Source organism: Cyprinus carpio, chromosome A9 (assembly GCF_018340385.1).
Source record: "Cyprinus carpio isolate SPL01 chromosome A9, ASM1834038v1, whole genome shotgun sequence".
Lineage (NCBI taxonomy): Eukaryota > Metazoa > Chordata > Actinopteri > Cypriniformes > Cyprinidae > Cyprinus > Cyprinus carpio.
Window position 1 is genome coordinate 26,779,788 of NC_056580.1, and position 25,800 is coordinate 26,805,587.

The 25,800-nt window shown below is 35.2% G+C and overlaps 2 protein-coding genes across 7 annotated transcripts in view; one reads left to right on the forward strand and one right to left on the reverse strand.

The window, feature by feature from the left end:
- Positions 1-22,578, forward strand: part of csrnp3 (cysteine-serine-rich nuclear protein 3) — a 58,737-nt gene extending 36,159 nt beyond the window's left edge. For 2 of the 5 annotated variants that reach the window (XM_042764304.1, XM_042764306.1), the window contains 4 exons: positions 8,387-8,598; positions 12,871-13,130; positions 13,215-13,511; positions 16,517-22,578. In XM_042764304.1, coding sequence (XP_042620238.1) covers positions 8,400-8,598; positions 12,871-13,130; positions 13,215-13,511; positions 16,517-17,629 — 1,869 coding nt within the window. In that variant the 5' untranslated portion in view covers positions 8,387-8,399 and the 3' untranslated portion in view covers positions 17,630-22,578. The remainder of the gene's footprint in view (positions 1-8,386; positions 8,599-12,870; positions 13,131-13,214; positions 13,512-16,516) is intronic. The other 3 variants (XM_042764303.1, XM_042764305.1, XM_042764308.1) reach the window with 2 other exon arrangements.
- A 168-nt stretch (positions 22,579-22,746) lies between these two features.
- The window catches only part of LOC109068907 (polypeptide N-acetylgalactosaminyltransferase 3-like), a 23,173-nt gene continuing 20,119 nt past the window's right edge, over positions 22,747-25,800 (reverse strand). For both annotated transcript variants that reach the window (XM_042764310.1, XM_042764309.1), the window contains one exon: positions 22,747-25,800. This exon is cut by the window's right edge and continues 141 nt beyond it. The gene's annotated coding sequence lies outside the window, so the exon portion shown is untranslated.

A 25,800-nucleotide genomic window follows, 5' to 3' on the forward strand; every position in this document is an offset into this window, starting at 1 on the left:
ACAACACACATGTGTATGTCCGTACTGTACAGAGCTCATCCGGGGAGTGGCTGTTTTAGTCTCTGCTGGCTTTTGCTGCAGGATTTTCACTTGTAACATGCTGTAAGTGTGCTGTGGAAAACTACAGCAGCTAAGAGAAGACAAAGGGAGCGAGAGAGCTAGAGATGTAGAGGAGAAATAACTAGCTGTGTGTGGAGACTCAGTCTCTCTCTAGTACAGCAGTCAGCTCTTGTTACCTCAGGTTAGCCGGAGATGTCATGCTGATTCACTGAGTCAAGAAATGGGAAAAGTTGCTCCTCTGGCTGTAGTCTCAATCGCGAGTGTGGGATCTTCAACATCGCCTGCTTAAAAGTTGCAAGTCGCATCTGCTATAAGAAAATACAGTAATAATGTCATGAAATTTTGCAGCATATTTGCAACCCAAATCGTATTCCTAAATGAATCTTTTTCACACTCATTTCATCAGTGAATTCCCTCTGATTACAGATGCGCTGTTGCATGAGTGTTTATTTTTGACTCGTGTGTGTGTGTGTGTGTGTGTGTGTGTGTGTGTGTGTGTGTGGTAGATGCCCCACAAATGAAAAAAAAGCTAAATGACTCTTAAATGTGAAATTCACTATTTGTGCGAGTGTATGATCGTCTCCATGGCAACCGCTTTGGGTATCGCAGAGCTGCGCGGCATCCGCTGAGGACTGAAAATGTGAATGGATTTTCAACAAGGGGAACTAATTATGATGATTATGAGAAAATTGACTTACATTGTGTCTCCAAAACTAGAGAAGCCATTTCCAATTATTGCAAACCTACCGCATCTCGCCGGACTGCTGCGGGATCAGCGGGATTCAAACAGATCTGTGGCTTAGATCAAGGGAATTTTTGGTGCTTTCAGGATGTTTCTCCATCCAGTCCTTGAAAGCTAGGATAGTATATAATAGAAAAAGACAACAGTTAGCATTCTTATTTATCTCAAAAGCAGTTGCAATCCACCTTTTCTTCTGTTTTAACATCTGGCAGACAAGATGGCTAAATCTGGTTGAATTAAAACTCAACTCCACAGTAATTTCAGGTATCATTCATGTCTGAATCTCTCTACAGTTGTACACTAATTGATAATTTTAGTTAATTCAAAATTGGTACCCGATATACAAATAGAAATCAGCCTAGCTGGTTTCTTAAAAACCCTTATCTACACTTTAAAAATATATTTTCTGAAGTTGTAAGTACTGATTATTGGAGTAAGTTTTACAAGAAAATACCATTTCGGTCTTCGTTACTTGCCATTTCTTTGTAATTATTTGTGAAATTTACTATCAATTTCTGAGTAAAAATCATTTCAAAGTATTTTTTCAGTGATAAATTATTATAAAGGTCATGAAAAAGTCTTTTTTTTTTCTCGAATTCAGTGGTCGAAGTGTGGGAACCATTTTTAGTATTACTGAGATCATTTATAGTGGTAACACTTTACAATACGGTTACGTTAGTTAATGTATTAACTAACATGAACAAACAAGGAACAATACATTTATTACAGTATTTACTGTATGTTAGTTAATGAAAATAGTCATTCATTGTTAGTTGATTAATTCACAGTGCATTAGCTAATGTTAACAAGCACAACTTTTGATTTTAATAATGCACTAGTAAGTGTTGAAATTAACATTAACTAAGATGAATAAATGCCGTAGTATTGTTCATGCTTAGTTCATGTTAACTAAAGTTGTTTACGAACGTATTGTAAAATGTTACCGTTATATTTTTTGTTAATATTTTGCATAATTTTTGCATTTTCCATTTTCATTTTAGTTAAATATTAAGTAATTTTGTAGTGTGCTTTTTATGTCTATATATTTTTTGTTCATTTTTATTCCAGGTTTAATTTGAGTCATTTTATTACATCAGGTTAAAGTAAATGAAAGTGAGAAATGTTTCCTTGACAACTAGTTGTAATAAAATAAGTTTTATATATATATTAGTGTCATTATTTCAGACAATGTTTATTTATTTTTAAGTAACTTTTTTTAAGGCCTTGTCCACACTAATACGTTTTCGTTTGAAAACGCATCTTTTTCTCTCCGTTTTGGCCTTCCGTCCACACTGAGACAGCGTTTTTAATCAAGGAAAATGGAGCTTTTTGAAAATGCTCTCCAAAATGGATAAATCTGAAAATGCTGTTTTCGTGTTGTAGTGTGGACTGTGAAAACGGAGGCTTTTGAAAACAATGACGCAAGTTTAGTCATGTGCCGCATATTATACCAATAGATATCCATGTTTATACTGGTATTGTGCACATTATGTGCTATGCGTTTTCACACTATTGCTACAGATGTGTTACTTTTTTATACTCTTCATATCACAGTCCTGCAAAGATGAAAGCAAATGTACTCGCAATCGCTATTTGCGACAAAACATGAGGGCAGTTGCATTTTAGATAAGACATCAGTGAATGGTGAGCTGCTTTCGTAAATAAAATAATCCTGTCAGAAAAACTGCATGAAAATGCTAGTGTGGACAGAGAGCGTTTTAAAACGAAACCATATCCAGATTAATGTAGACGTATATAGTTTAAGTTTTTGTTAACGCCAAGGTCATTGGTTCAATTCCCAGGGAAAGCAAGAAAAATTCCCTGGTGGGAATATTGGAATATTGATCAGAATCAAATAGTTTCAAGAAGCTACTGGGATGCCACCTTAAAGGTAACCCAGTATGTAGCCTTGTAGTGCATAAAGTTTTCTGTGGATTCAGTTGCTCCAAAGGTTGAGAGTAGGTGCTTCAAGTGTGTTTTTCGAGAACAGAGCCGTGTTCTGTCCTTATGTGAGGGAGAGGGAGACACATTCCGCAACGCTGCTGTGGTTTGGAAGCTCTCCAGCTGCTGTTTTCACCACACACTCACACACACACACACACACACACACACACACAGAAATAATAGGCCTCAGCTGAAACCCATGCAGCCCGCGGGCCGAGGCTGGTCTTGCCCAGGGGTTCAGGTGGGCCGAAACGAGCTGGAGCAGCGTTCCGGTGTCAGATTCCATTCTGCTGCAGAATCCTTTGATGCCATGTATTTTATTAATGTATTTTAGTCATATCTCACATATCATGTTAACTAAAGCTATAAATGACCCAATCAGACATTTCTCGTTTCGTTTCGTTTTTCATCAAAAAATTCTGTAAAAAGTTACGCAAAAATATTAAGCAGCACAACTGTTTTGTAAAGTGAAAGTGAAAGTGACATAATGTGGAGACAAGTACGGTGTCCCATACTTGGAATCTGTGCTCTGCATTTAACCCATCCAAGTGCACACACATAGTAGTGAGAATCGAACACACACACACACACCATGGCGTGAACACACCTGGAGCAGTGGTCATAATAAGTTTCAGCACTGATAATAATAAGAGATAATAATATGAGCAGCAAATCAACATATTAGAATAATTTCTGAAGAATCATTTGACACTGAAGACTAGAGTCCCAGCTAACAGGAAATGTTCTCAAAACGTTCTAGCAAGGTTATAAATATGAAAGTTATGCATGTTTCATTTAAGTTTTTTCAACAGTTTTTTCAAAGTTACGTTCTTCCAGTAATGTTACTAGAATGTTTAGTTACAGGTATCTGATTTTAAGTAATGTTCTCAAAATGTTAGCACAAAAATATTTATAGATAGTTCATGAAACATTGTGTTTCTGAAACATTTTATTTGGATGATAAACTAACATTTTTGGAATGTTACTATTTGTTTAGAATGTTTAGAGAACATTTAAAAACAACAATCCCATAATGTTTGATGAAATTGAATGTTCAATTAACATTTGCATTACCAATAAGTATAAATAAATAAATAAATAATATATATACTTTTTTAATTTAAAAAGCTGTATGTTTTGAACATTCAGAAAACATTAAGAAATAACATTTTCATAACTTAAGGGAAATGTTACCACGACATTCTCTTTTTGTTAGCTGGGGTAATGACTGCTGAAATATAGAACAGTTCCATATATTTCACAGTATTACTATTTTTTACTAATAAAATAATGCAGCCTTTAAGTTTAGTGCCTATATTTAAAGGAATAGTTCACCCCAAAATTTAAATATGCCCATGATTTTAGCTAATTTTCATTTTTGGGTGAACTATCCCTTTAAAATAAAAATCAGTTGATGAGTGAACAAAACTTCACCATACATTGTGTGTAGCGCCTTACCATCCGATAATCTCATTAAACGTAGCGTTTTGATTTGAATTTTGATATGAAATAAAATTTATCACGATATTCAGACAATAAATAGGGATTTTGGCATTCTTTAGTTTAGTGTGACAGAAACAGAACAACTTACATAAATGTTTCATGTCTTGTGTAATTGCTCAATCAGTGTTTCAGCCGCAGAAAGACATCAACAAAACAGCTTGTAAATATGGAAGGCAGACAGGGCCAAAAGTCTATAAATGGAACACGTGAAATCTGTCAACACAAATATCAACACGCAGTACCTCAGGAAAGCACTTCAATGTCCATTAACTCGAGTCAGCTAGAAAAACAACTCCAGAGAGGAGCATTTTGTTAAATATGTTCACTATATTATATATTCATTATATTTTTAACCAGTTGTCTTTATTGTTTAATGAATGTTTGAATAAATGGGTCATGAAAACGTGTTTATCATGGTCACCATTTAAATGTTTATATTTCAGCAACAAACTGAACTATAAATATAGGCTAATTATATCATTAAAAAGTTGATATAAAAACTGTTTTACATGCAAATTAAATGTGTATATGCATCTCTGTTTTTATCTCGATTATCGAGTAAATGTGTAATTATATGTTTATTAAATGATAAAATTGTATTTTCGGTTTTATTGTTTCAGTTTCTGTGTTTCTAATTTTAATAACATGTAGCTGTTATTTTAATTTGTTTGTTTTTTTGTTCATTTATTTATTTGAGGATGTAGCATCATATAATCCCCATCATATTTTATATTTCCCCTTCCTCCAAAATCACAGTTGATCAGCAGCTCTGCTGGGCTTCAGTAGTCAGCCAATAGCTCTGTGAGACTTGCAGTGTGAAACAACACATTCCCTCCTTCAGTAATGAGGCTGCCAGCCTTCCTCTCTCTCTCTCCAGACTCTGGCGCATTGCTTTATCAGTTGTGTGTGTGTGTCTTTTTTCACTCTTCTCATCACTGGCTCAATTCTAGCTACAGAAATAAACAGGAGACAGGAGGGAAAAGATACAGTCAGGATGCGCTGCTGCTGCAGGTTAAGGGAAATCTGTGTGAAATCACAACAGGAACAGGTTTATTACATGCAAGAACAGAAAACTAAATTTTCACATGTTGCTATAAGTATGTGTAGTTGTTTTGAGTGATTTTAGTTCTGTATGATAATATGCTGAGTGTTTTAATGTGTTGTTATGTGGTTGCTTGTTAATATTTATCTGAAACATGCTAGCAATGTGATGATACTTACCAGCAACTTCATTGCAACATTCTAAGAAACCATCCAAACCAACCTAGCAACCACCTGAGTACTCTAGCAACTGCATAACAACACCCTAGCTACCAACCAGGGTACCCAAGAAACCACCCCAAGTACCCTAGCAACCACATAGCAACACCCTAGAAACCAACCAGGGTACCCTATCAACAACATAGAGCCTCCCTAGCAACCACCCAAAGTACCCTAGCAACCACATAGCAACATCCTTGGAATTGACCCGGGTAACCTAGCAACCACATAGCAACAACCTAGCAACCGCCCCCAGGTACCCTAACAACTGCATAGCAACAACCTAGCAACCACCCCAAGCACCCTAGCAACCGCATAGCAACACCCTAGAAACCAACCAGGGTACCATAGCAACTACATAGAAACTCCCTAGCAACCACCCAAAGTACCCTAGTAACTGCATAGCAACTGCCCCGGGTAACCTAACAACTGCATAGCAACACACTAGCAACCACTCTGGACACCCTAGTGACCACATAGCAACACTCTAGCAACCAACCCGGGTACTCTAGCAACTGCAAATCAACACCTTAACAACAAACCTGAGTACCCTATCAACTGCATCTATCAACTTTAATCTAAAAACTGCTTCAAACTGAAAACTTTCAAACTTTCTGGTCTGGTTTTCTCAAGCCAACTTCAAAGTTTGTCTTAATGAACTTTTTTATCTAGTTGCTTAATTGTTTTGAGTGTTTTATGATACTGTATGTTGCTAAGCTAGTTACTAGGATGTCCTGAATGGTTGCTAGGGAATTGTTTAGTGGTTGCTACTTTGTTCTAAGTGTTTTTATTGCGTTGCTATGACAAGATGCATTCAAAGTCATTATACGCACACCTGTAACACACACCCTCGATGCATCCAAAATCACATACTTCCCTATTATATATGCAAAAAACTGTATGTAAGGCAAGTAGTATGTCCGAATCCATAGTTTCAATTTAAAGGTGCAGCATGTAATATTGACAGCTAGTGGTTGAAATGTGAACTGCAGTCTAAATTTAAAATATTGCAGACTTAATGCTCACACGGGTTGCCAGATTGAGGACACGCAACAGGAACAAATGCAGTTGTCAGTTTGAAGGTGACGAGCCTTATACTATACTGTAAGCTGATGAATTGATTTATCCATGTTTTAATATTCCTCTGGTTATAGTGCTTTTTTGTTGGATGCTAAGGCTTTTGGGGTCAGGTAGGACTTGCAATCTCAGACCCAGTTTGTTTGCTGGCTTCCAAGGCTGCAATACACTGTTTTTTCCACCAACTGTAAAATTGCCATTGGGCATTGGTATTTTAATGCTTTAGTACAGTCAAAAAAATGACATACAGCACCTTTAAATTTCTCCTGGGTACTTCACTTCATTGTGAAAACAAGATTTTTTTAATTAATATTTTGTTCTGAATATTCCACTTATATTTACAACCGTCTACCGAACATTTCTTTCTGAACAGCATTGAGCCTTTGAGTCTGATTTCATGTTATTTTCGGTCATGCTGTGTCCATATACTTTGATTAATAAATGAATAAGCTGAGGTAGCCGCTTTATGAGTGCAGTGCAACTCTGAAAACTCATCTCAAGTTTCCCATTTGTTTTCTTTCCTGAAGACACTCAGTCAAACACAGACAAAATGGACTTCCTGGAAGGTTGAGGTAGAATTCAATTAGTAGTTTTTTCCCTCTGCTTCCATCTGGGGTCCTGTGAGGCCTGGTGATCAATGGTAGCGAGGAGGACAGGAAAGGAGAGGGGGATGTGTGCTTTAACGCTTATCACTAATTGAGTGCTTTGAGGATCGCAGCCAACATAAGCTTGATATTGAGCAACAACAGCTGACCACTTCTTCAGTGGCCAGGTTCTGAAAGTATATTTCCCCCATTTATTTTCTCCATAGTGATCTCAAACCAGCTCTCAGATGAATTACATTACAGAGTTTTATTTAAAGCAAAAAGTGTTTGAAAACACCAAAACGTCTTTCATGTGGGATTCATCCTACTGTGAAGCATAGCAAATTATGGAATTGAGTCTGAAATTTGACTTATATTTGAAATTTATATTAAAATTTGCATTTAAATTTGTATTAAAATGTATTAAAATTATATTAAAATTTACATTTAAATGTGTATGTATACACACACACACACATATAGACATGCTTTTTAATTAATACAATTTAATTTAACTATTAAAAAGGCATTAATTAAAAAAAAATGAAAAAAAAAACAATACAGAACAATAAAAAAAAAAAACAATTTAGGAAAAAATAAAATGGATTTCATAGGGCCCAAACTATACTGCGCCGCCCCCCAGTTTGGGAACCACTGCTTTATTCTTTTAAATGGATACATTAATCGTGTTTATTATCTATATTTTTTATTAAAGTGGAAATCAGTTTACTAAATAATAAACTTAACTGACTGCTTCACTTCCACTTTAAAGGGATATTTGTGTTGTTTATTATTTTTATATATACTATTTATAATTTTTGTGCAACTACTTGCCTGTCAGTTGAGTTTGTACCAAAACCTGCAGTGTTTACATGTCATTACTGCATAAAATTTATTAAAATAGATGTTTAATTTCATAAAGTACAAGTTGATTTCAAAATGCACCTACATTTTTTGCATTTTGTGTTTTTCAGTTGAATTAAAGACTATTTATCCCTAAATATTTCATCATTGAGGATTTCTTTTAAAAAGTCTAAAAATCTCATCTCGTTCTCGTGAACCCAGTCTCGTCTCGTGGGATAAGTGTCTCGTCACACCCCTACTTATTACTGAAATAATGTGTAATTGAATGTTACAAATGTATTTGTCTGTGGAAAAAATTGAATGGGATTTTTACTTGCACTCTATTAACACACTCTCTCTCTGTCTGGTGCAGCCTGACGGCAGCCATGAGTGGAATTCTGAAGAGGAAGTTTGAGGAGGTGGAGGGAGCGTCGCCCTGCTCCTCACTGAGGGAGTCTGAGGAGGAGGAGATATCCAGCACTGAGAGCGGAGACAGCAGCGACAGCGTCAACCCGTCAGCATCACACTTCAGCCATTCTTCATCAGCATCATCCTCGTCATCAACACACGCACTGCAGCGGACAGGTGAGACAGAGAACTACAGTTATATCAAATGATGTTTTATTAACAAGGTTTGGGAGGAGCGCGTCAGATACTTAACATAATCAACACCAGTGGAGCACAATCATGTTAATCAACACCATAGTATAAATACAGCTGACTTACCACTATCCATTGACGGTTTAACAGCATCCCTCCTCCTCCCCATCTCCTCCCTTCGAGTTCATTTTACACTTATACGGGGAGGGGGGTACTCTAGGTTCAGGCCATTCCCGAGCTCGGAGCCCTTCCCCGGACAGCACGCCAAATACGCATTTATCATACTTCAGCTAATTATATGTAAGCGTGAACTCGTGAAATGCTTTAAGGTGAAATATTCAGAAAGCTGTGACGTTTCAACATTATTACGGATTGAATATTTAAATAAAAGAATAACAGGGTTTCTGCAGGTTTGATGAAGGAAAATATAAGACTTTTTTAAGACCTTTTGAAGGCCAAGAAAATTTAAGGACAAAATTAAATGGAACACAATATGTCAATATGGTCTATAAATGTAAACTGCTAAAATGACATACAGTAAGACACAAAATGACATAAGAAGTATTTAATTGATCAAAATTAAGTGAGTTTAAGATTAAAACCAGAACAAATAAAGACTTCCCTTTAGATTTGCACGCAAAATTTAATGCCATAACTTTAAGAATGTAAGGTGTTCTGCTCTAAGTAAAGACCTTTTAAAGACTTTTTAAAAAGACCCACAGAAACCCTGAAAAAAAGAGAAACGTAGCCTGCACTCAGTGCACTGTAATTTCTTTTTTTAAGTTGTAAATAAAACGTAACATTATTGTAGAATGTTTTACAAGAAAATACTATTTCCATTTTTTTTAAATTCAAAATTTCACATTTAATTCAGTGTGTTACTTAAGGAAACTTGTTTCTGTCACAGGATAAAAAAGGGTAACTGGGACTCTTTTTTTAGCAATTTTGAATTTGTCTCACAGTTCTTTTTCTTTTTTTTTTAATTGCAAGATATAAACTCAGAATTTTGAGTTATAAACTCCAAGAAAAGTCAGAAATCTGTGATAAAAAGCTGCAATTACCAATTACAACAAAAAACAGAACTGTGTGTTGTAAACTCAGAATTGCAAGATAAAAAGTTGATCTCACAATTTAGAAATTTTATCTCAGAATTGAGTTTATATTTTGTATTTTCTACAGAGAAAAACTGCCAGGTCATGACACTAATGAGAGTTAATGCATAACATTTCTCTGACGTTTAAGTAGTAGTTTACCTAAAAATGTGTAATTTTGTTATTATTTACTCACCATCATATAGTCCCAAAAACGTATTATTTTATTTTTTCTGTTGCAAACATTTTAAAGAATCGCACAATATTCCAACATTCCATCCCACATATGACAAGTTTAAAAAAAATTAACATAGAAGTAAAAATTTAACTGTTAACTGTTAATTGTTCCTTTAAAACTAATGACAACTGGCACAAAATTGTTGTGTAATTGCTTTGAAGCACTGAATTGTGGGTATATGAGAAAGAAGATGGAAAATACCTTTTCCCAGAGAATGTCCCCAGGGAAAACACTAGCTCGAAATTGGTAGCAGAAAATAGAAAATGGCCCTTTGAAAGGAAAATTCATCACTGAGATTTGATATTGATCGTCAGTATGCCTGTCTGAAGGGGGCTTGAGATACTATCCATCATCCCAATAAAGGTAAAACATCTGGCCTCATGCCGCTAACCATTAAGAAGCTGAAGCACATGAGCCACCATTTGACTTCATAATAAATAAAAGAGCAGTTTACCTGAAAAGCATCAGATGCAGTATTTGGGAATTTACTTTTTTGTCAGCTTTTTCTAAAATAAATACAGATTAATCAAGGCCCAATAAAGTGAGGGGTTCTCCTCCATGTCAATCATTCCTTATGCTCTTCAGCTCTAGTTCTCCATCACCACTCCGAGCTCTTTAATGTTTTGTGACGCTCATTTACTTTGATTCCGTCATTAAAAATAACTAGAAGTTTATGTGCACCAGATGTCTGAGGATGACCCACGGTGCAGCAAGTCCCAGAGGACATCCGTTTCCTCCTTTAGAAAGCGCTGCTCTTTCAGCTCAGCTTCAGAGAGAGGTTACGTCTACATTAAGATGTGAAATGTAGCTTATAATCGAAAATTACTGTCATTCAGATCAACCTGCTGAGCTGGATTCCTGGAACTATTTTCAGCAAAGTAAACATGATGAATAGCCAGTGACTGTTAGATGCAAACCCTGTGGCGCATCTGAGGGTATTACGCATGGTATTATAATGATTGCCATATTCATACACCTAGGCATGCATATGATACTGCAATCTGTTCAAAGGTTTGGGGTCGGTAAGATTCTTTTAATGATTTTTAAAGAAGTCTCTTATGTTCATCAAGGCTGCATTTATGTAAAAAATTATGGATAAAACATTAATACTCTGAAATATTATTACAAGTTAATATAACTTTTTTCTATAACTTTTTTCGGCATCATTACTCCAGTCTTCAGTGTCACATGATCCTTCAGAAATCATCCTAATATGCTGATTTGCTGCTCAAGGAACATTTCTTATTATCAATGTTGAAAACAGGTGTGCTGGCTCATATATTTGTGGAAACTGTTATACTTTTTTTTAGGATTCTATAGGATGAATATAAAACTCTAATTTGAAATAGAAATATTTTATAACATTATAAATGTCTTTAGTCACTTTTGATCAATTTAATGCATCCTTGCTGGATAAAAGTAAAAAAAAATTAAATATATATATATATATATATATATATATATATATATATATATATATATATATATATATATATATATATATATATATATATATTACTTACACCAAACATTTGAACAGTAGTGTACTTTAAACAATATCATGGTATTACCAGAGTACATGTTTAGAACACCATTGTATGTCTGACTGAATTGCACAAAACCATGTCCAGGGCAGATTTCACACCTTATTTGAAACATAAAAAGTAAGAAATTATATTTTGTATATAAACTGAAGCCTATTTTTTGTTTGCATTGAGAAATTGTTTTCATAAAGTTACCTACTGTAATTACAGTAATTAGAATCTAATGAGAATCACTACTGAGAAAATTTAAAAGTGAAACATTTAGATGGATTGCAGTAATGATAATTTGGAAAATCAACTTAATTGCATGAAAATAATGGCACTTTTCTAAAAATAATGTAATTTTTCTAAAACCGAAAAATCTATTTCTTTATGCAGAATATTTCCCCCCTTTGATTTCAGGAGTGAAATTTATGTTTCTGCCACAGAATAAAATATTTTTGAAACCTCTGTTTGCAGTACAGTGGCTGTGCTTCAGTTCTGCTGGAGTTCCTGAGTCAGACTGGGTTAAGCGTAGTGCACACATTCATGTGTGTGTGTGTGTGTAATGTATTCTGCTGGTGGTTCTGGGCGGGGGACCGGCAGCAGCAGATGGTTCTTATTTGTCCTGTTTGTGTCAGACATGAAGGGAGCTGTGGGAGAGAGTATCAGGGAAACTCCAGAGCATGCAGAGAACTGAAGGAGCCACTAGAGGCACACTGAGTAGAATGGCTTACTAATACAGCTTACAAATAATGACCAGCAGGGAATCTAGTTAAAAATAATCAGGCACGTTTCTGACACTGTTTTTCACTAAATTAAAAAACGTATGCACCAATATAATACCTAATAATAAGCAACATTTAATTTTACCAAAAATAGTTTAAAGCAAGTAAAAAGCCATGCAGAGACAATGTGAATGAATGGTTAAATGATTTTGAATAAATTAGTTTGAATCTGAAAGAACAGGTTTGTGGAAAGAATCAAACTTCTGAACAATCTCAGTTAGGAAGTTTAAATCAAAGCTGCTATATACTGAACATGCATTCTTGTAGCTCAACCAGTAGAGCATGGTGCTAGCAACGTCAAGGTCACGGGTTCAATTCCCAGCGAATGCATGAACTAATAATGTAAACCATGAATGCAAAAGTTGCTTTGGATGAAAAAGCATCAGCCAAATGCATAAATATACATGTAATGTAAATACATACATTTAATATAAATAAATCATTGCGAAAATCACAATATCAGTAATTTTATATAAAATCAATTATATTGTAAATATTTAATGCATCACTATTTTCTAGTCCACGAATCATAATGTGCTGTTACCGGAAAGATGCATATCAGTGTCCTTCAAATTTAATAACCAAACTGTAATTTTATTTACCTTTAATGTCTTTAGCATCCTCGATACTGAAGCGGGAGAAGCGGATGAGGACGAGGAGGGTGCACTTTGAGAAGGTGACTGTGTATTACTTCAGCCGGAGGCAGGGATTCACCAGCGTGCCCAGTCAGGGTGGCAGTACACTGGGCATGTCCAGCAGACACAGCTGCGTGCGGCAGTACACGCTGGGAGAATTCGCCATGGAGCAGGAGAAAATCCACAGAGACATGCTCCGAGACCACTTGAAAGAGGAGAAACTCAACTCTATTCGTCTGCGGGTATGCAAATGATTCAGATACTTTTGTTATGCATATATTGAAGTGCAAATGTCTTTAATATCTCACCTTTTGTATCATCCTCAGTTGACGAAGAACGGCTCGGTGGAGTCTGAAGAGGCTAATGCTCTCACGCTGGATGACATCTCTGACGATGACCTGGACATTGATAACACAGAGGTGGATGAATACTTTTTCCTTCAGCCACTGACCACTAAGAAGCGGCGCACTCTGCTGCGCTCATCCGGGGTTAAGAAGATCGATGTGGAGGAGAAACATGAGCTACGAGCCATCAGGGTGTCCAGGGAAGACTGTGGCTGTGACTGCAGACTCTTCTGTGACCCGGAGACCTGTGCATGCAGCCTCGCTGGCATCAAGTGTCAGGTATGATCAGCAAACACACATTACACACAAAACATGATATCACTGCTAAGGAATTCTAGGTCTATTTAATTATTTATATAATAATTTAGAATTTAATAAATGAATATTTCAAGTTAGCCTCACAAAAATACACCTGGGTCAATTTTCACCTAAAAATAAATAAATAAATAATTATGATAAATTAAATAAATATGTGTATTATTTTAGGTAACATCATGCTCAAATAATTTTTATGACCAATTTAAAATATGCACTGTGTGACATGTGACATTAACATTTTTACAATGTAAATATTTTTATATTTACTACTATTTATAAATTGTTTTATTTATAATATTGTAATGTTTTATCATTTCTTACTTTTAATAAAAAATTGCATTATGCCATTATTTTCATGACAATTAAGCACATTTAGCCACCATTTTCATTACTGTACCAACATTTTACTTTATTGATATATGATTCTAATTAGATTCTCATTAACCTGTTAGCGTTTCATGTACTGCCCGCGATACACTGCGTGTTTTTCAGGGTTAACTTTGTGACATAAAACAACTCAAAAAACAACAAGGCTTCATGCTGTGATCCCATTGTGTTTTCCATTTACTAGCTCCCAGCTATAGTCATCTGCAGGCATCTGTTTACAAAAAAAAAAAAATTGTAGGTGGACTTATTTTTTCCTTTTTCGGTGTGTTCTATTACTCATTACCACAGTGATTCTGAGTTTTGTTCTGTTTAGAAGCATACTCTTTGGGTATGCCTTTTTAGGCATTTAAGTGGTTAATATACTCAAAAATATATTTTCACAGTCATTTGAAATGCTATTTTTTAAAACAGTATGAATTAAACAGTAAAACAAATATAACCACAATGTATAAATATTTTACAATGTAAATATTATATATTATGTGATTCTTATATTTGCAATTATTATTTAATTTTTTTTATCTTATTACTTTTTTATATTATTATTATTATTTTTTAATTGTATTAATATCATATAATTTAGGGTATTAATAAACTAAATAAATAAATACATAATTTTCACATAACACTAATGACAATTATGGTTTAAAATGTGCTTAATTGTCATGAACATAATGCAAAACTATTTTAATGGTCATAAAAATAGTCCTTATTGAGCAATTTTTATCATTTTGAGGTGAACTATGACCGTAACATGTTTGTGACAGGTTTTATAAGTTTCTAGAACCAGTTTCTAGAACCACACCAGGAGATGATTTGCATCCCTCAAGAGAGTCCTCCTTCTCCTTACTGTAGTAAAGCAAACCCTGTCAAGGAAACTTAATTATAATGGCAGACTAACAAGCAAAAATTATTAAAGGGGTCATATGATGTTGCTGAAAAAAAAGTATTTTGTGTATTTGGTGTAATGAAATGTGTTTATGCGGTTTAAGGTTCAAAAAACATTATTTTCCACATACTGTACATTATTGTTTCTCCTCTATGCCCCGCCTTTCTGAAACGCGATGTTTTTTACAAAGCTCATCGTTCTGAAAAGAGAGGTGTGCTCTGGTTGGCCAGCTATCCAGGGCTTTGTGATTGGCTGAATACCTCAAGCATGTTATGGAAATGTTATGCCCCTTGTCATACTGTGATGCGTGTCCTGGTCAGAACACCGGTGCTACAAGACAAAAACAATAAAACCGATTACAAACGAGGCATTTGTTGCATCCAGTGGGGACATAATTACGGATTATAATGACTTATACTGTGTTTTTACGCGTTGCATTGCATCGCGCCGCTTAAACATAAAACCATGTATACATTTGTGATCGGAAAAACATCAAACAACCAGCGCTACTCTCAATGGTTCTCAATTCCAGTCCTCGCGTCCCCCAGCTCTGCTTATTTTGCATGTCTCTCTTTGTTAACACACCTGATTCAGATAATCAGCTCGTTAGAAGTGAACTCCGTGCATGAACTGTGTTCCCATTGACATGGTCCCTACACAATGTTAATTTACCTCACTTAGGAACATTCATTCCCGAATTTGCGCTGCGCAACGTCTTCACACACAGACAAATGTGACATCATGTACCTCTGTAAATAAATACAATTTAAATTCACATCTTGCAAGCTTTAATGCACTTTAAATGGGACATATATACGTTCGCTTCGAACTGGAATCATGCTGGAATATCCTGTGATGTGCACTTCGCAGGGCACATAAGGTCGAATAGAACAAACGTCTGAAGCCATAAGAGAAACATACAAAACGCAAAAAACATGAATTCACAAAGCACTTCAAAAAACATAGCTACAACTACACTGCTCAAAACTCATGTTTGATTCATCAGTGGAAAATCATATGTAAGCATACTTACAGACTGTGAGTCAGAAGTGCCGGCATTGTAGTCTTCTCTCCCAGGATCAAGAAACAGTCCTCCATAAAATGTGCTGCACACATCTAAATATTTGGGTTGAACTGTTCTGGAACAATGTTGTAAATACAACTTAACCACTGATTTCTAGTTGTGTCCTCTTTTGGAAAGCCAAACAAAGTATTTTCGCTTTCACAATGAAACAATGTCTCCACGACATGGCACCGGCAGCAACAGCGAGAATCAAAGTTACGCCTTCTTTCTTTGCATGAACAATTGGGCGGCGTTATGCAAATCTTCCCACATCATGACAGAGGGTCATGGACAAGTCTTAGCTTTTATAAAGAATTTCTCTTTGGGTTTGAGACTTTAGTCTTTCAAAATATAAACACCTTAAATAACAAAAAATAGCTTGTAACACTCCAAAGAGAAAGGAAAACTTAAATCGCATCATATGACCCCTTTAAGATGTCCAGAGATAAAGTTTAATAGAGGTATGCTTGAGAGAACTAATTAGATCCAGCTGATACAGCTGGTTAAATTTTACGCAGTGCATCAGGCATTCAGAAGAGAGAGGAGCTTTATTTAGACCATTCCTGCTGTGTGTAATTCAAACCATCCTTAACTGGCCTGTGCTCAAGTGTTCTTGGATGTCCACAGGTAGACCGCATGTCATTCCCGTGTGGCTGCACAAAAGAGGGCTGCAGCAACGCAGCCGGCAGGATCGAGTTTAACCCCATCCGAGTTCGGACTCACTTCCTGCACACCATCATGAAGCTGGAACTAGAGAAGAGCCGTGAGCAGCAGCAGAATTCCGGCACCATCGCGCCGAACGGCAACGGTTTCCACAGTGACCCGAACGGTCACTGCAGCCCCCTGGCGACGGGCCAGCATGCACTGGAATATGTGATCCCGGATACAGTCCCGCAAACCACCATCATGCACCTGCAAGCCGGCGATGACATGGACGACACCTTGGAAGACGAGGACGAAGAAGACGACGAGGATGAGGAAGATGAGGAAGAGGACGAAGACGATGAAGAAGACGAGAACGAAGAGGACGAGGATGAGAGCAGCAGTCTGTGCAGTCTATCCGACTCCAGCACACAGAGTTTGGCGAACAGCGACTCTGAGGAGGAAGACGACAATGAGGACGAAGACAAGACGGAAGAGTTTGACACGGGATTGGCCAATAGCGAAGTGGCTCCGCCCCCTTCCATGATGCGTTACTCGGAGAATACGGTCACGTCGGGCAACCAAACGAACGGCAACTCCTATTTCATCAACTCCACCGCGGAGTACTACCCAATGGAAAACGCTACTCCACCCGCACTTTTAACCTCTGCCAACCAATCTAGTGAGCCCTACGTAGGGGACACAGCATCCTATCAAGACAGGGTTAATGACTCCAGTAGGGTCATGTCTCAGGCTCCTTACAATGTGACCGCTGACCAATACACAGACTACTCCCAGCAGCCTGAGCAGCCATACACCAATCACCACTTGGCCGTGATTGGCTGTTGCGCCTCACAGCCAGATAAAAGCGTCCAATCCAAAGGGACCTTCCTCAGCCAATCGGGAGAGCTGAGCCAGATGGAATTACAAAACTATATGAACAACAATACACAGGATACAAGTTACAACGCCAATGGGAAATGTTACTTAGCTGAACAGCCAAAGGAGATATCTCACAATCTGCCCGAAGTTTCGCTAGTGGACAACACAAAAGGACCTACTTTACTGGACGCTTTCGCTGAGCCCACTCCGGTTTAGATTCAGAGAGCAGCAAGGGTATAAAAGCAGCCTTCGATTCTGCACATCAACGTTTAGTTTCCTGTTTAACGTTTGGCGGATCCAAAAATATGTATTTTTACTGAACTTTGCGAAGAACAAAAATGATTTAAACTGCAAAATCAGAGCATATAAGCTTTAGGTTGGAAACACTCTACGCAAGTACGTGAACGCAAACGATTCTTTCTACACAAGCTTGATTTCAATAACGCAATGGGTCTTATTCACTAATAATTGCTTGGTATATTTTGCATTTGTACATACAGGAGAACTTGAGAAATTTCTGCATACATGTCGATGTGCATTCTCAACCTCAACTGAAATTTGAATAAAAAACACCCAAGCCATCTCCATATTAGGTTTTTCCCACATTTTCTTTTAGAGCCTTTTAGCACTTTTAGCCAGAGCCGTCCATAACGGGGAGAAAGGTGGCGGCAATTCATCTTAACATGATTATAACACGATTAATTTCATCTTAAAGGGTTGGTTCACCCAGAAATGAAAATTAGCCTGTGAATTACTCACCCTCAAAGACAGTTTTTAATATAACGCCGATTGGATTCATCTGAAAGAAGAAAGTCATATACACATAGGATGCCTTGAGGGAGAGTAATTAAAGTGCTAATTTTCATTTTTGGGTGAACTAACCCTTTAACATGATTATAACATGATTCATTTCATCTTAACATGATTATAAGGCCACCAGTACGTGGTTTTTCCGTACATGTGATTTCAGTTGTTCCAATTTTTCTTCTGTAAATTTACATGAAATTTTAGGACGAAAATTCTTGATTTGTTCATGATACATTTGTATGCAGATTTCAAGCACAAATTCATGCATGCACATGCTTAGTGAAAAATGAGACCCATTGTTTTTAAATCAACAAACATTAGTAGCTATTCTAGCGCCCCCTGAGGTTAATTACTGCTAGAGCAAGAACTTAAAGGGATAGTGTACCTAAAAATGATTTACTCACCCTCATGTCATTCCAAATGTTTTGGAGCACAAAAAATATATATATATATATATATATATATAAAATGAAGGTAAATGGGGTCTAATGTTGCTTGGAGTCCAACATTGTTCATTCTACCTTCTTTTATGTTCTGCAGAAGAATACATGAGGGTGAGTAAACAACAGAATCTTCATTTTTGGGTGAACTTTAGGTTCGCGCTTGCAAGCATCGGCCAAGCGTTTACATACTAGCATAAAGTCTATTCCTGGCCTTAGGCTCGTGCAATGTTTCTTGTAATTTTAAAAGTTCTAGTTTTGAGCAGAAATGTGGATAGAACTTTTCTATGTATCTGTGTCAGTGGTGCAAAAAAGAAAACAGAAAAAAAAGGTTGTTGCTGTAAGTGTTCTGAAGTAAGTGTATATCTAAATGTTTGATAAAAGCATGTTTTTTTTTAAGCTTTCATCGCTGGTTTATGGTTTTGTAAAAGTTTGATGTTCTGTAAAAGAGAAAACAATACTGTTGCGTTTTCGTACACATACTTCATGCTTTTAAGAGTTGGTGAAAGCATGAAAACGGCTCTTAAAATGTGTGCTGCTCATTTGCCTTTGCTTACAAAACCAAAACTGTGATATTTAAGTTGTGAACATGATACATTTCCTCAACATTATTGCACTTTTCCATTGGCTGATGTTACACAGAACCACAACCAATTGTGACCTGAGCACTGAAGGGGGCGGGGCTATCCATTACCATGCCATGACTAAGGCTGCATTCAGAATAGAATACTTGATTACTGCATAGTATATACTGTATACTATGGAATAAAAAAAAAAAAGATAACTGCAACTTTTTATCTCACAACTCATGATTCTGAATTTATGTCTCGCAATTCTAACTTTTTTCTCAGAATTGCAAGATATACACTCAGAATTCACACTTTCTTTCTCACTTCGCAATTGTTTTTTTTTTTTTTTTTGTTTCTAACACAAAATAAAAACTGTAATTGTGACTTTTTATCTCTCGATTCTGACTTTTCTCTCAACTGCGAGTTTATACCACACAATTCTGAGTTTATATCTTGCAATTCTGCCTGTTTTCTCCGAATTCCAAGACAAAAAGTCTGAATTGTGAAATATAAAGTCACAAATACCTTTTTTAAAAAAAGAAATAAATAAATCATCTCGTTGTGGAAACAACCTTTCATAGTATACTAACAATTATTTTTAAATAATAGAAAAAAATAATTAATTTACATATTTTCATTAAACATTTGCAGAGTGATTAAATTATATCAAGAAAAAGTAAGGAAAAACTAAATTGTCCCTCATATTACTTTTGGATACAGTGCATACTGTATACATGGTAGTATGTTAGCATGCTATTCTGAACACAGCCCTAAATTATGTTTTTATAGCATATCTCCAAGTTTGAAGGACATGACATGACATGAAGGATTTGTCACTAACACTATATATATATATATATATATATATATATATATATATATATATATATATATATATATATATATATATATATATATATATATATATATATATATATGCATTTTCTCTAAAATGGCAGATGGGAGAGAGAAGGCAGTTAGATAACAGATTTAACTTTTTAAACCAGATTACCATAATAAAAATTATCAAACACTTTGTCTTATGAAACTCTGAGATACTAAAGTCTTAAATTATCTTTGGGATTATACAGGGATTTCTGATGAAATGCACTTTGAAATACATCAAGTTACTGCGAACCAACATGGTTTTTAAAAGTGTTTCAATTACAAAGTCTAGAATACAAATGAACTAATATAAGGTTTGTACAAGGTAATACTTTACATTTATTGCATAATAGATAGTATTGAATGGATGGAAGCCAGGAAGGTGATTTTTCTCAATTTATAGCGATACATATTTTATGGCATGATGTGAAAATATTCTCTCAATAACTGTGCTGAGGATTTTGAGAGGAAAACAGATAATTATTCTTGTCACGGTTATTTAATTTAAAAATCAGCTTTGACTGAATAAATCATTCTGAAGAGTAATTTGTTAAGTGCAATAGTTTACAGTGTGATAATGCCACACATGAAAGCTAATGTTCATTGAAAGGAGTGAATTCATTTCACATCAGATTTCCTCCCATGTTAAAGGGAAAGTTCACCCAAAAATAAACATTCAGTCATTATTTACTCACCCTCATCCATGTCATTCCAAACCCGTATGCTGGTATTTTGTCCCCTAAAAAAAAGAGACATTTAAAAAAACAAATCTTCATGCTATGAGGGTCTTTAAATAATCACAGAATCATTTTTGTGTGAAATACTACCTTAAAGCACTGACGACTTGAGATGAAGCTGTTTTTAACGCACAAACCTTATGATGCATCTGTCAGTTTGTTTATCCTTTTGATGGAAAGAGTCATTGTCCAGTGGAGAATGCTCCTCAATAAACTCAAGTCAGGACAATCAAATGCCTTTTATGTCATCAACATTGTAGCATGACCTCGATGGGTGGTAATTAATTAATCAGATCCTTAAAGGTGGAGTGTGTTGTTGAAAACTTGTTTCCCAGCTTAATATGCCGAACTATAACTAGGACCTTTAACCTCATGCATTTACCCAGACAACAACTCTTTATGCTAAAAACATGAAATATGGCTCACAATGCATCGCTTTGAGAGGTGTGTGATTACCTTTCCCTATGGAAGCCTATTTTCATCACATATGAACATAAAATTATAATTATGATATAAAAAGTCATAATGATACATATGATATAAAAACTTTAAATTATGACAAAAGTTTTGTGATTAAAGTGAAATTTTGAGATTTAAGTCATAATTATGACATAAGTCATAAAAACGAGATAAAGTCAAAATTATGACATTCTAACTTATTAATATGATACAGAAATAATCTAAATTATAACTTTTATCTCATCATTTTGACTTTTTGTCACTTTACACTTTTGATGTCATAATTGCTGTCAATTTCACCTGTTTTGTAATAATTATGACTCTTTATCTCAAAATTCCAACTGTTTATCTCATAATTTTGCCTTTTTGTCAGTTTTGACATTGGATGTCATAATTTTGACTTTTTGTTACAAATTACTTTTTATCTCATAATTCTTTCAGCAACTTTTGATGTCTTAATCATCATAATTTCAACTTTTTTGTATTTGTGTATGACTCATAATTTCTACTGCTTATCTCATAATTTTACATTTTTGACAATTTTGACTTTTGGTGTTATTGTTTTTGTCACAATTATGACTTTAGATCTACTTTTGAATTTCTGTTACCAAATCATAATTAAGACTATTATAATTTCATAATATTGAGCAATATCATAATTTTGAGCATCCACCCAGAACATCCTAGAAACACTCGTGGCTGCTAATAGTGCAGAAATTACACATTTCACCTTTAACGATAAATCAAACGAAGAGAGAAGACGTGTTTTCAAATGACTGAAAATACTGAATGTTGCAATGGGAATCTGGGCAGCAGCATTGGATCACTGCCTTGGCTTAAGTAACCAGTGGTTTACTTAAACGCGAATGCCTTCATTTTCTGATTTATTTTTGCCATTGTTCCAGAGACTACGAAAGCAAATTCACTCTTTTTTTGCCTTCTAGGATTTATTGTCGGGACATTGGTCCAGATTTGTCTTTACTTCACCTCTTGACTTACACACACAGTGCTGGCACAACAGACCTCAGTCTTTGATGCATTATGAGATATGAAAGACACGTGTACAGATGTATAATGTCATTGAAGCCTGTGCTACAGCAGGACCGGAAGAACTGGCAGCAGACAGCAGTCGTCATATCATGTTACCAGTTAAAATCGCAGTTCTCGTTCTGTTTTCAGTATTTCTAATGAATGATCTATTATAATGTGTATTTATTGTGCGTTCCTTAAACGGTATGTATTGAATAAAGATTCTCTTTGTTAAAGTGCTTCCTGTTGGGTCGTAAATCTATAAATGGGAAAAAATAGATAGATAGATAGATAGATAGATAGATAGATAGATAGATAGATAAAAAAAAATATAGAAAAAAAAATAAAAAAAAAAAAAAATATAAAAATATAAATACTAAAAACATCTATAACATTACATTTCTCCATCTTTAATAGCAACTCTTAATTTATTTTCTGTAATTCAAGAATTTTTTTTACAAAAATGTAATTATTTGTTGTTGTTACAAAATATATTCTAAGCAAAGACAATTAATCTATATCACTTCATGGCAAAATTATGGAACAGTAGTTTGTAAACCGAATTCATGAATCTTCTGATTTATGTAAACACCTAATGTAATTTTTAAAAATAGGTTTCTGGCCTGTTTATTCTGTTCATCATGTCAAGACTCAGTGTCCTGAAGGCAGACTCTTGTGTTGTAGCGCCCTCTACTGCCAGACTGTCATTCACTGTGAGACACTGACTGTGCCTTAAGGCTTATGTAACTATCAAATATTCACAATGTCCAACAGCATGTCAAAATATACAAGTAATATCGAAAAAAAAAACAAAAACACCTTTACATTTGATAAAATAAAGAAAGAGTTTAAATGGCTAAAAACATAAAAAACATCCCACTACAATTCCATTTCAAATGTTTGACCTGTAATCAGCATCATTCCTGTGATGTAGCACACCCTCATGTCTCTATCATTTGTCTAATTAAAGTATTTACTTGAACATTCATTTTACTATTTTAGTTTTAGTGAATGCTGTCATTTTGTCATGTATTGCTGCATTTTTTTTTTTTTTTTTTTTGCTCTAATGTTTGAAACAAAATGTGTTTTCTACAAAATATTGTTTTACTTGGCGGTAAATCTATAGGTTTTTCACTAATACTACTAAATGGTAGCTTAATAAACTGGTTTACATCCTCATGTAAATTTTCAATCTACACTGGAAAGCTTTAGCTTCAGCTTGACCATAACATATTTCTGAAAGTCTGCTGAACCATTTTTAAGAAATACTTCTTAAATTATCACAGAATTCCTTTTTAATAAGTTACAGAGCGGAAAAGGTGCTGCAGAACAGGAATGACTCCGAACGTTACTTCACTACATTTAAAGAAAAAAGAAAAGAACAAACTCAGTTTGTGAAAAGTGAATATGAAGCAAGTACGTACAAGAAGTCTTTGGTGCTTTAAAATCTGTGTTGCATTAAATTATTTGAAGAATATCTGAAGACGTCCATAATCTGCATTTCATTCAGAAAATGCAACTGATACTCTCATCAATGTGGTTGAGCTCTAATGGTTTAAAAACTAGAAAAGCCTCTGCGCAAAGACATGTGTCCTGTAGACTTTCAGACATAATGGAGTGAAATGGAGAGAAAGAAAATAAAACTTCAGATCACTGCATGTTTCTGAGTGCCTCGGCTTCTTAGACAGGAATATCTGTATGTGCTCTGTTTTTGGTCCTATAGATATTCCATTTTTCCAGCAGCAATATTATCCGCATACAAAAATAAATTAAAAGTCTGTGTCATATAGAGGACTCTGTCTGGTAATTTGTGCTTGTGTGTGTGTTTGTGTGTGTGTGTGTGTGTGTTCAGGGTCCAAAATTAAGACTTGCCATGCATCAGACATGAATAAAAAAACTGGCTTTGGCAAGTAAATAAGTCATGGTTTGTCTTTGTCTTTATAACGATCCGCAATATTACTCTGAGACTGAGCGTGTGTCCTTTACTGACCGTAAATCATCAAAAGCATCTGCTGAAATAGAAGGCAATCCCATTATGCACTGCAACAAGCTCAGTGAAAAATGTTCATCTAAGATGGTGGATGAGTTAAGATAAATGTCAATTATGAATAAGGATGGGAATTTGATGATTCTGGTCACATTTCCAATTCTTTTAATACAAAGATGCCCTCTGGTTGGTCCATAATGACCTTGATTTTGCCCACCATACTATATCACAAGAGGAAGAAAAAAAACAAAAACATGCCACTGAAGCATATCTTCATTTCTTATTTATATTTTTATTTTACAAATTTATTGTTGTTTTGGTTGTTTGTTTGCATTGTAATGGGAAAAAACTTGATAAAATTATTTACATTTTTGTTTAATTACTTAAAAATGTTACAAATTTAATACATTTTAATGGTATATAGTTGGATATTCTGCAACATTTACTTTTGGCACTCAGTCAAGTTAGAATTATGGCCCTTCATACAGTATTAAACAGTTCTGGCATCTTTGTTTTAATATTTTTAAGGAATTCCCAAATGTACTTGTTAAGGATCCAACACCAACTAAATATGATAAAACAATTCAAATCTAATTGAAAAGGCTAATTTTACACAATATTTGTTTCTGCTAGAGTATGTTAACATAGCAACATGCTAAACACAAACTCCACTGAATAATCTGTACAGTAAAAATCCCATTTATTTTCTCCATGGGGATATTAATTGTTAACAATATCTTAGGCTTTTATGCTCACATGCTTTTGTTGAAGCCATCGACCTGCATTATTTAAACTTATCTTTTAAATAATAGTGAAGTATAGTTATAATATAGTTATAGTAATAGTTGAATTCCTGGTGAAAAACGACATTACCCATGATTCTGCAGAATAATCTCCACCAATCAGAGAACTGTGTCATTAAGTCACAGTCTTGTGCTTTTGTCTGATTTCTAAACTTTATGTGATTAACCTCATAGCTGCTTGGTTTGCTTCATGGCTCTTTAACAAAGACTTTTTAAAATATCTATGGGAAAAATGAATGGGAAAAATACTTCCAGAACCAAGGATGCTGATAAAGTGGATGGGAACTGAGTCGCTGCTTGTGTAGAGCATTACAAATCAGTCACTCATGAGGTTCTATGAACAATAGGATGCTCCCTAAGAAGGCAGCTGTCTATGTAGGTTTTGGAACAGAGCAAATGAGCTGCACTGTTTGTCAAAATATGCTCTATAATTCATTGTCATATTAATAATTGTACTTATGTTTTTATTAAAAAATACTGTAAAATACATTTTCATGGCCAGTAAGAAATAATTTTGGCAATTAATTGGCAGCTGTGGCAAAAAGTTAAGTTTTGGACCCTGAGAGTGAGAGTGTGTGTGTGTGTGTGTGTGTTTGTGTGTGTGTGTGTGTGTGTGTGTGTGTGTGTGTGTGTGTGTGTGTGTGTGTGTGTGTGTGTGTGTGTGTGTGTGT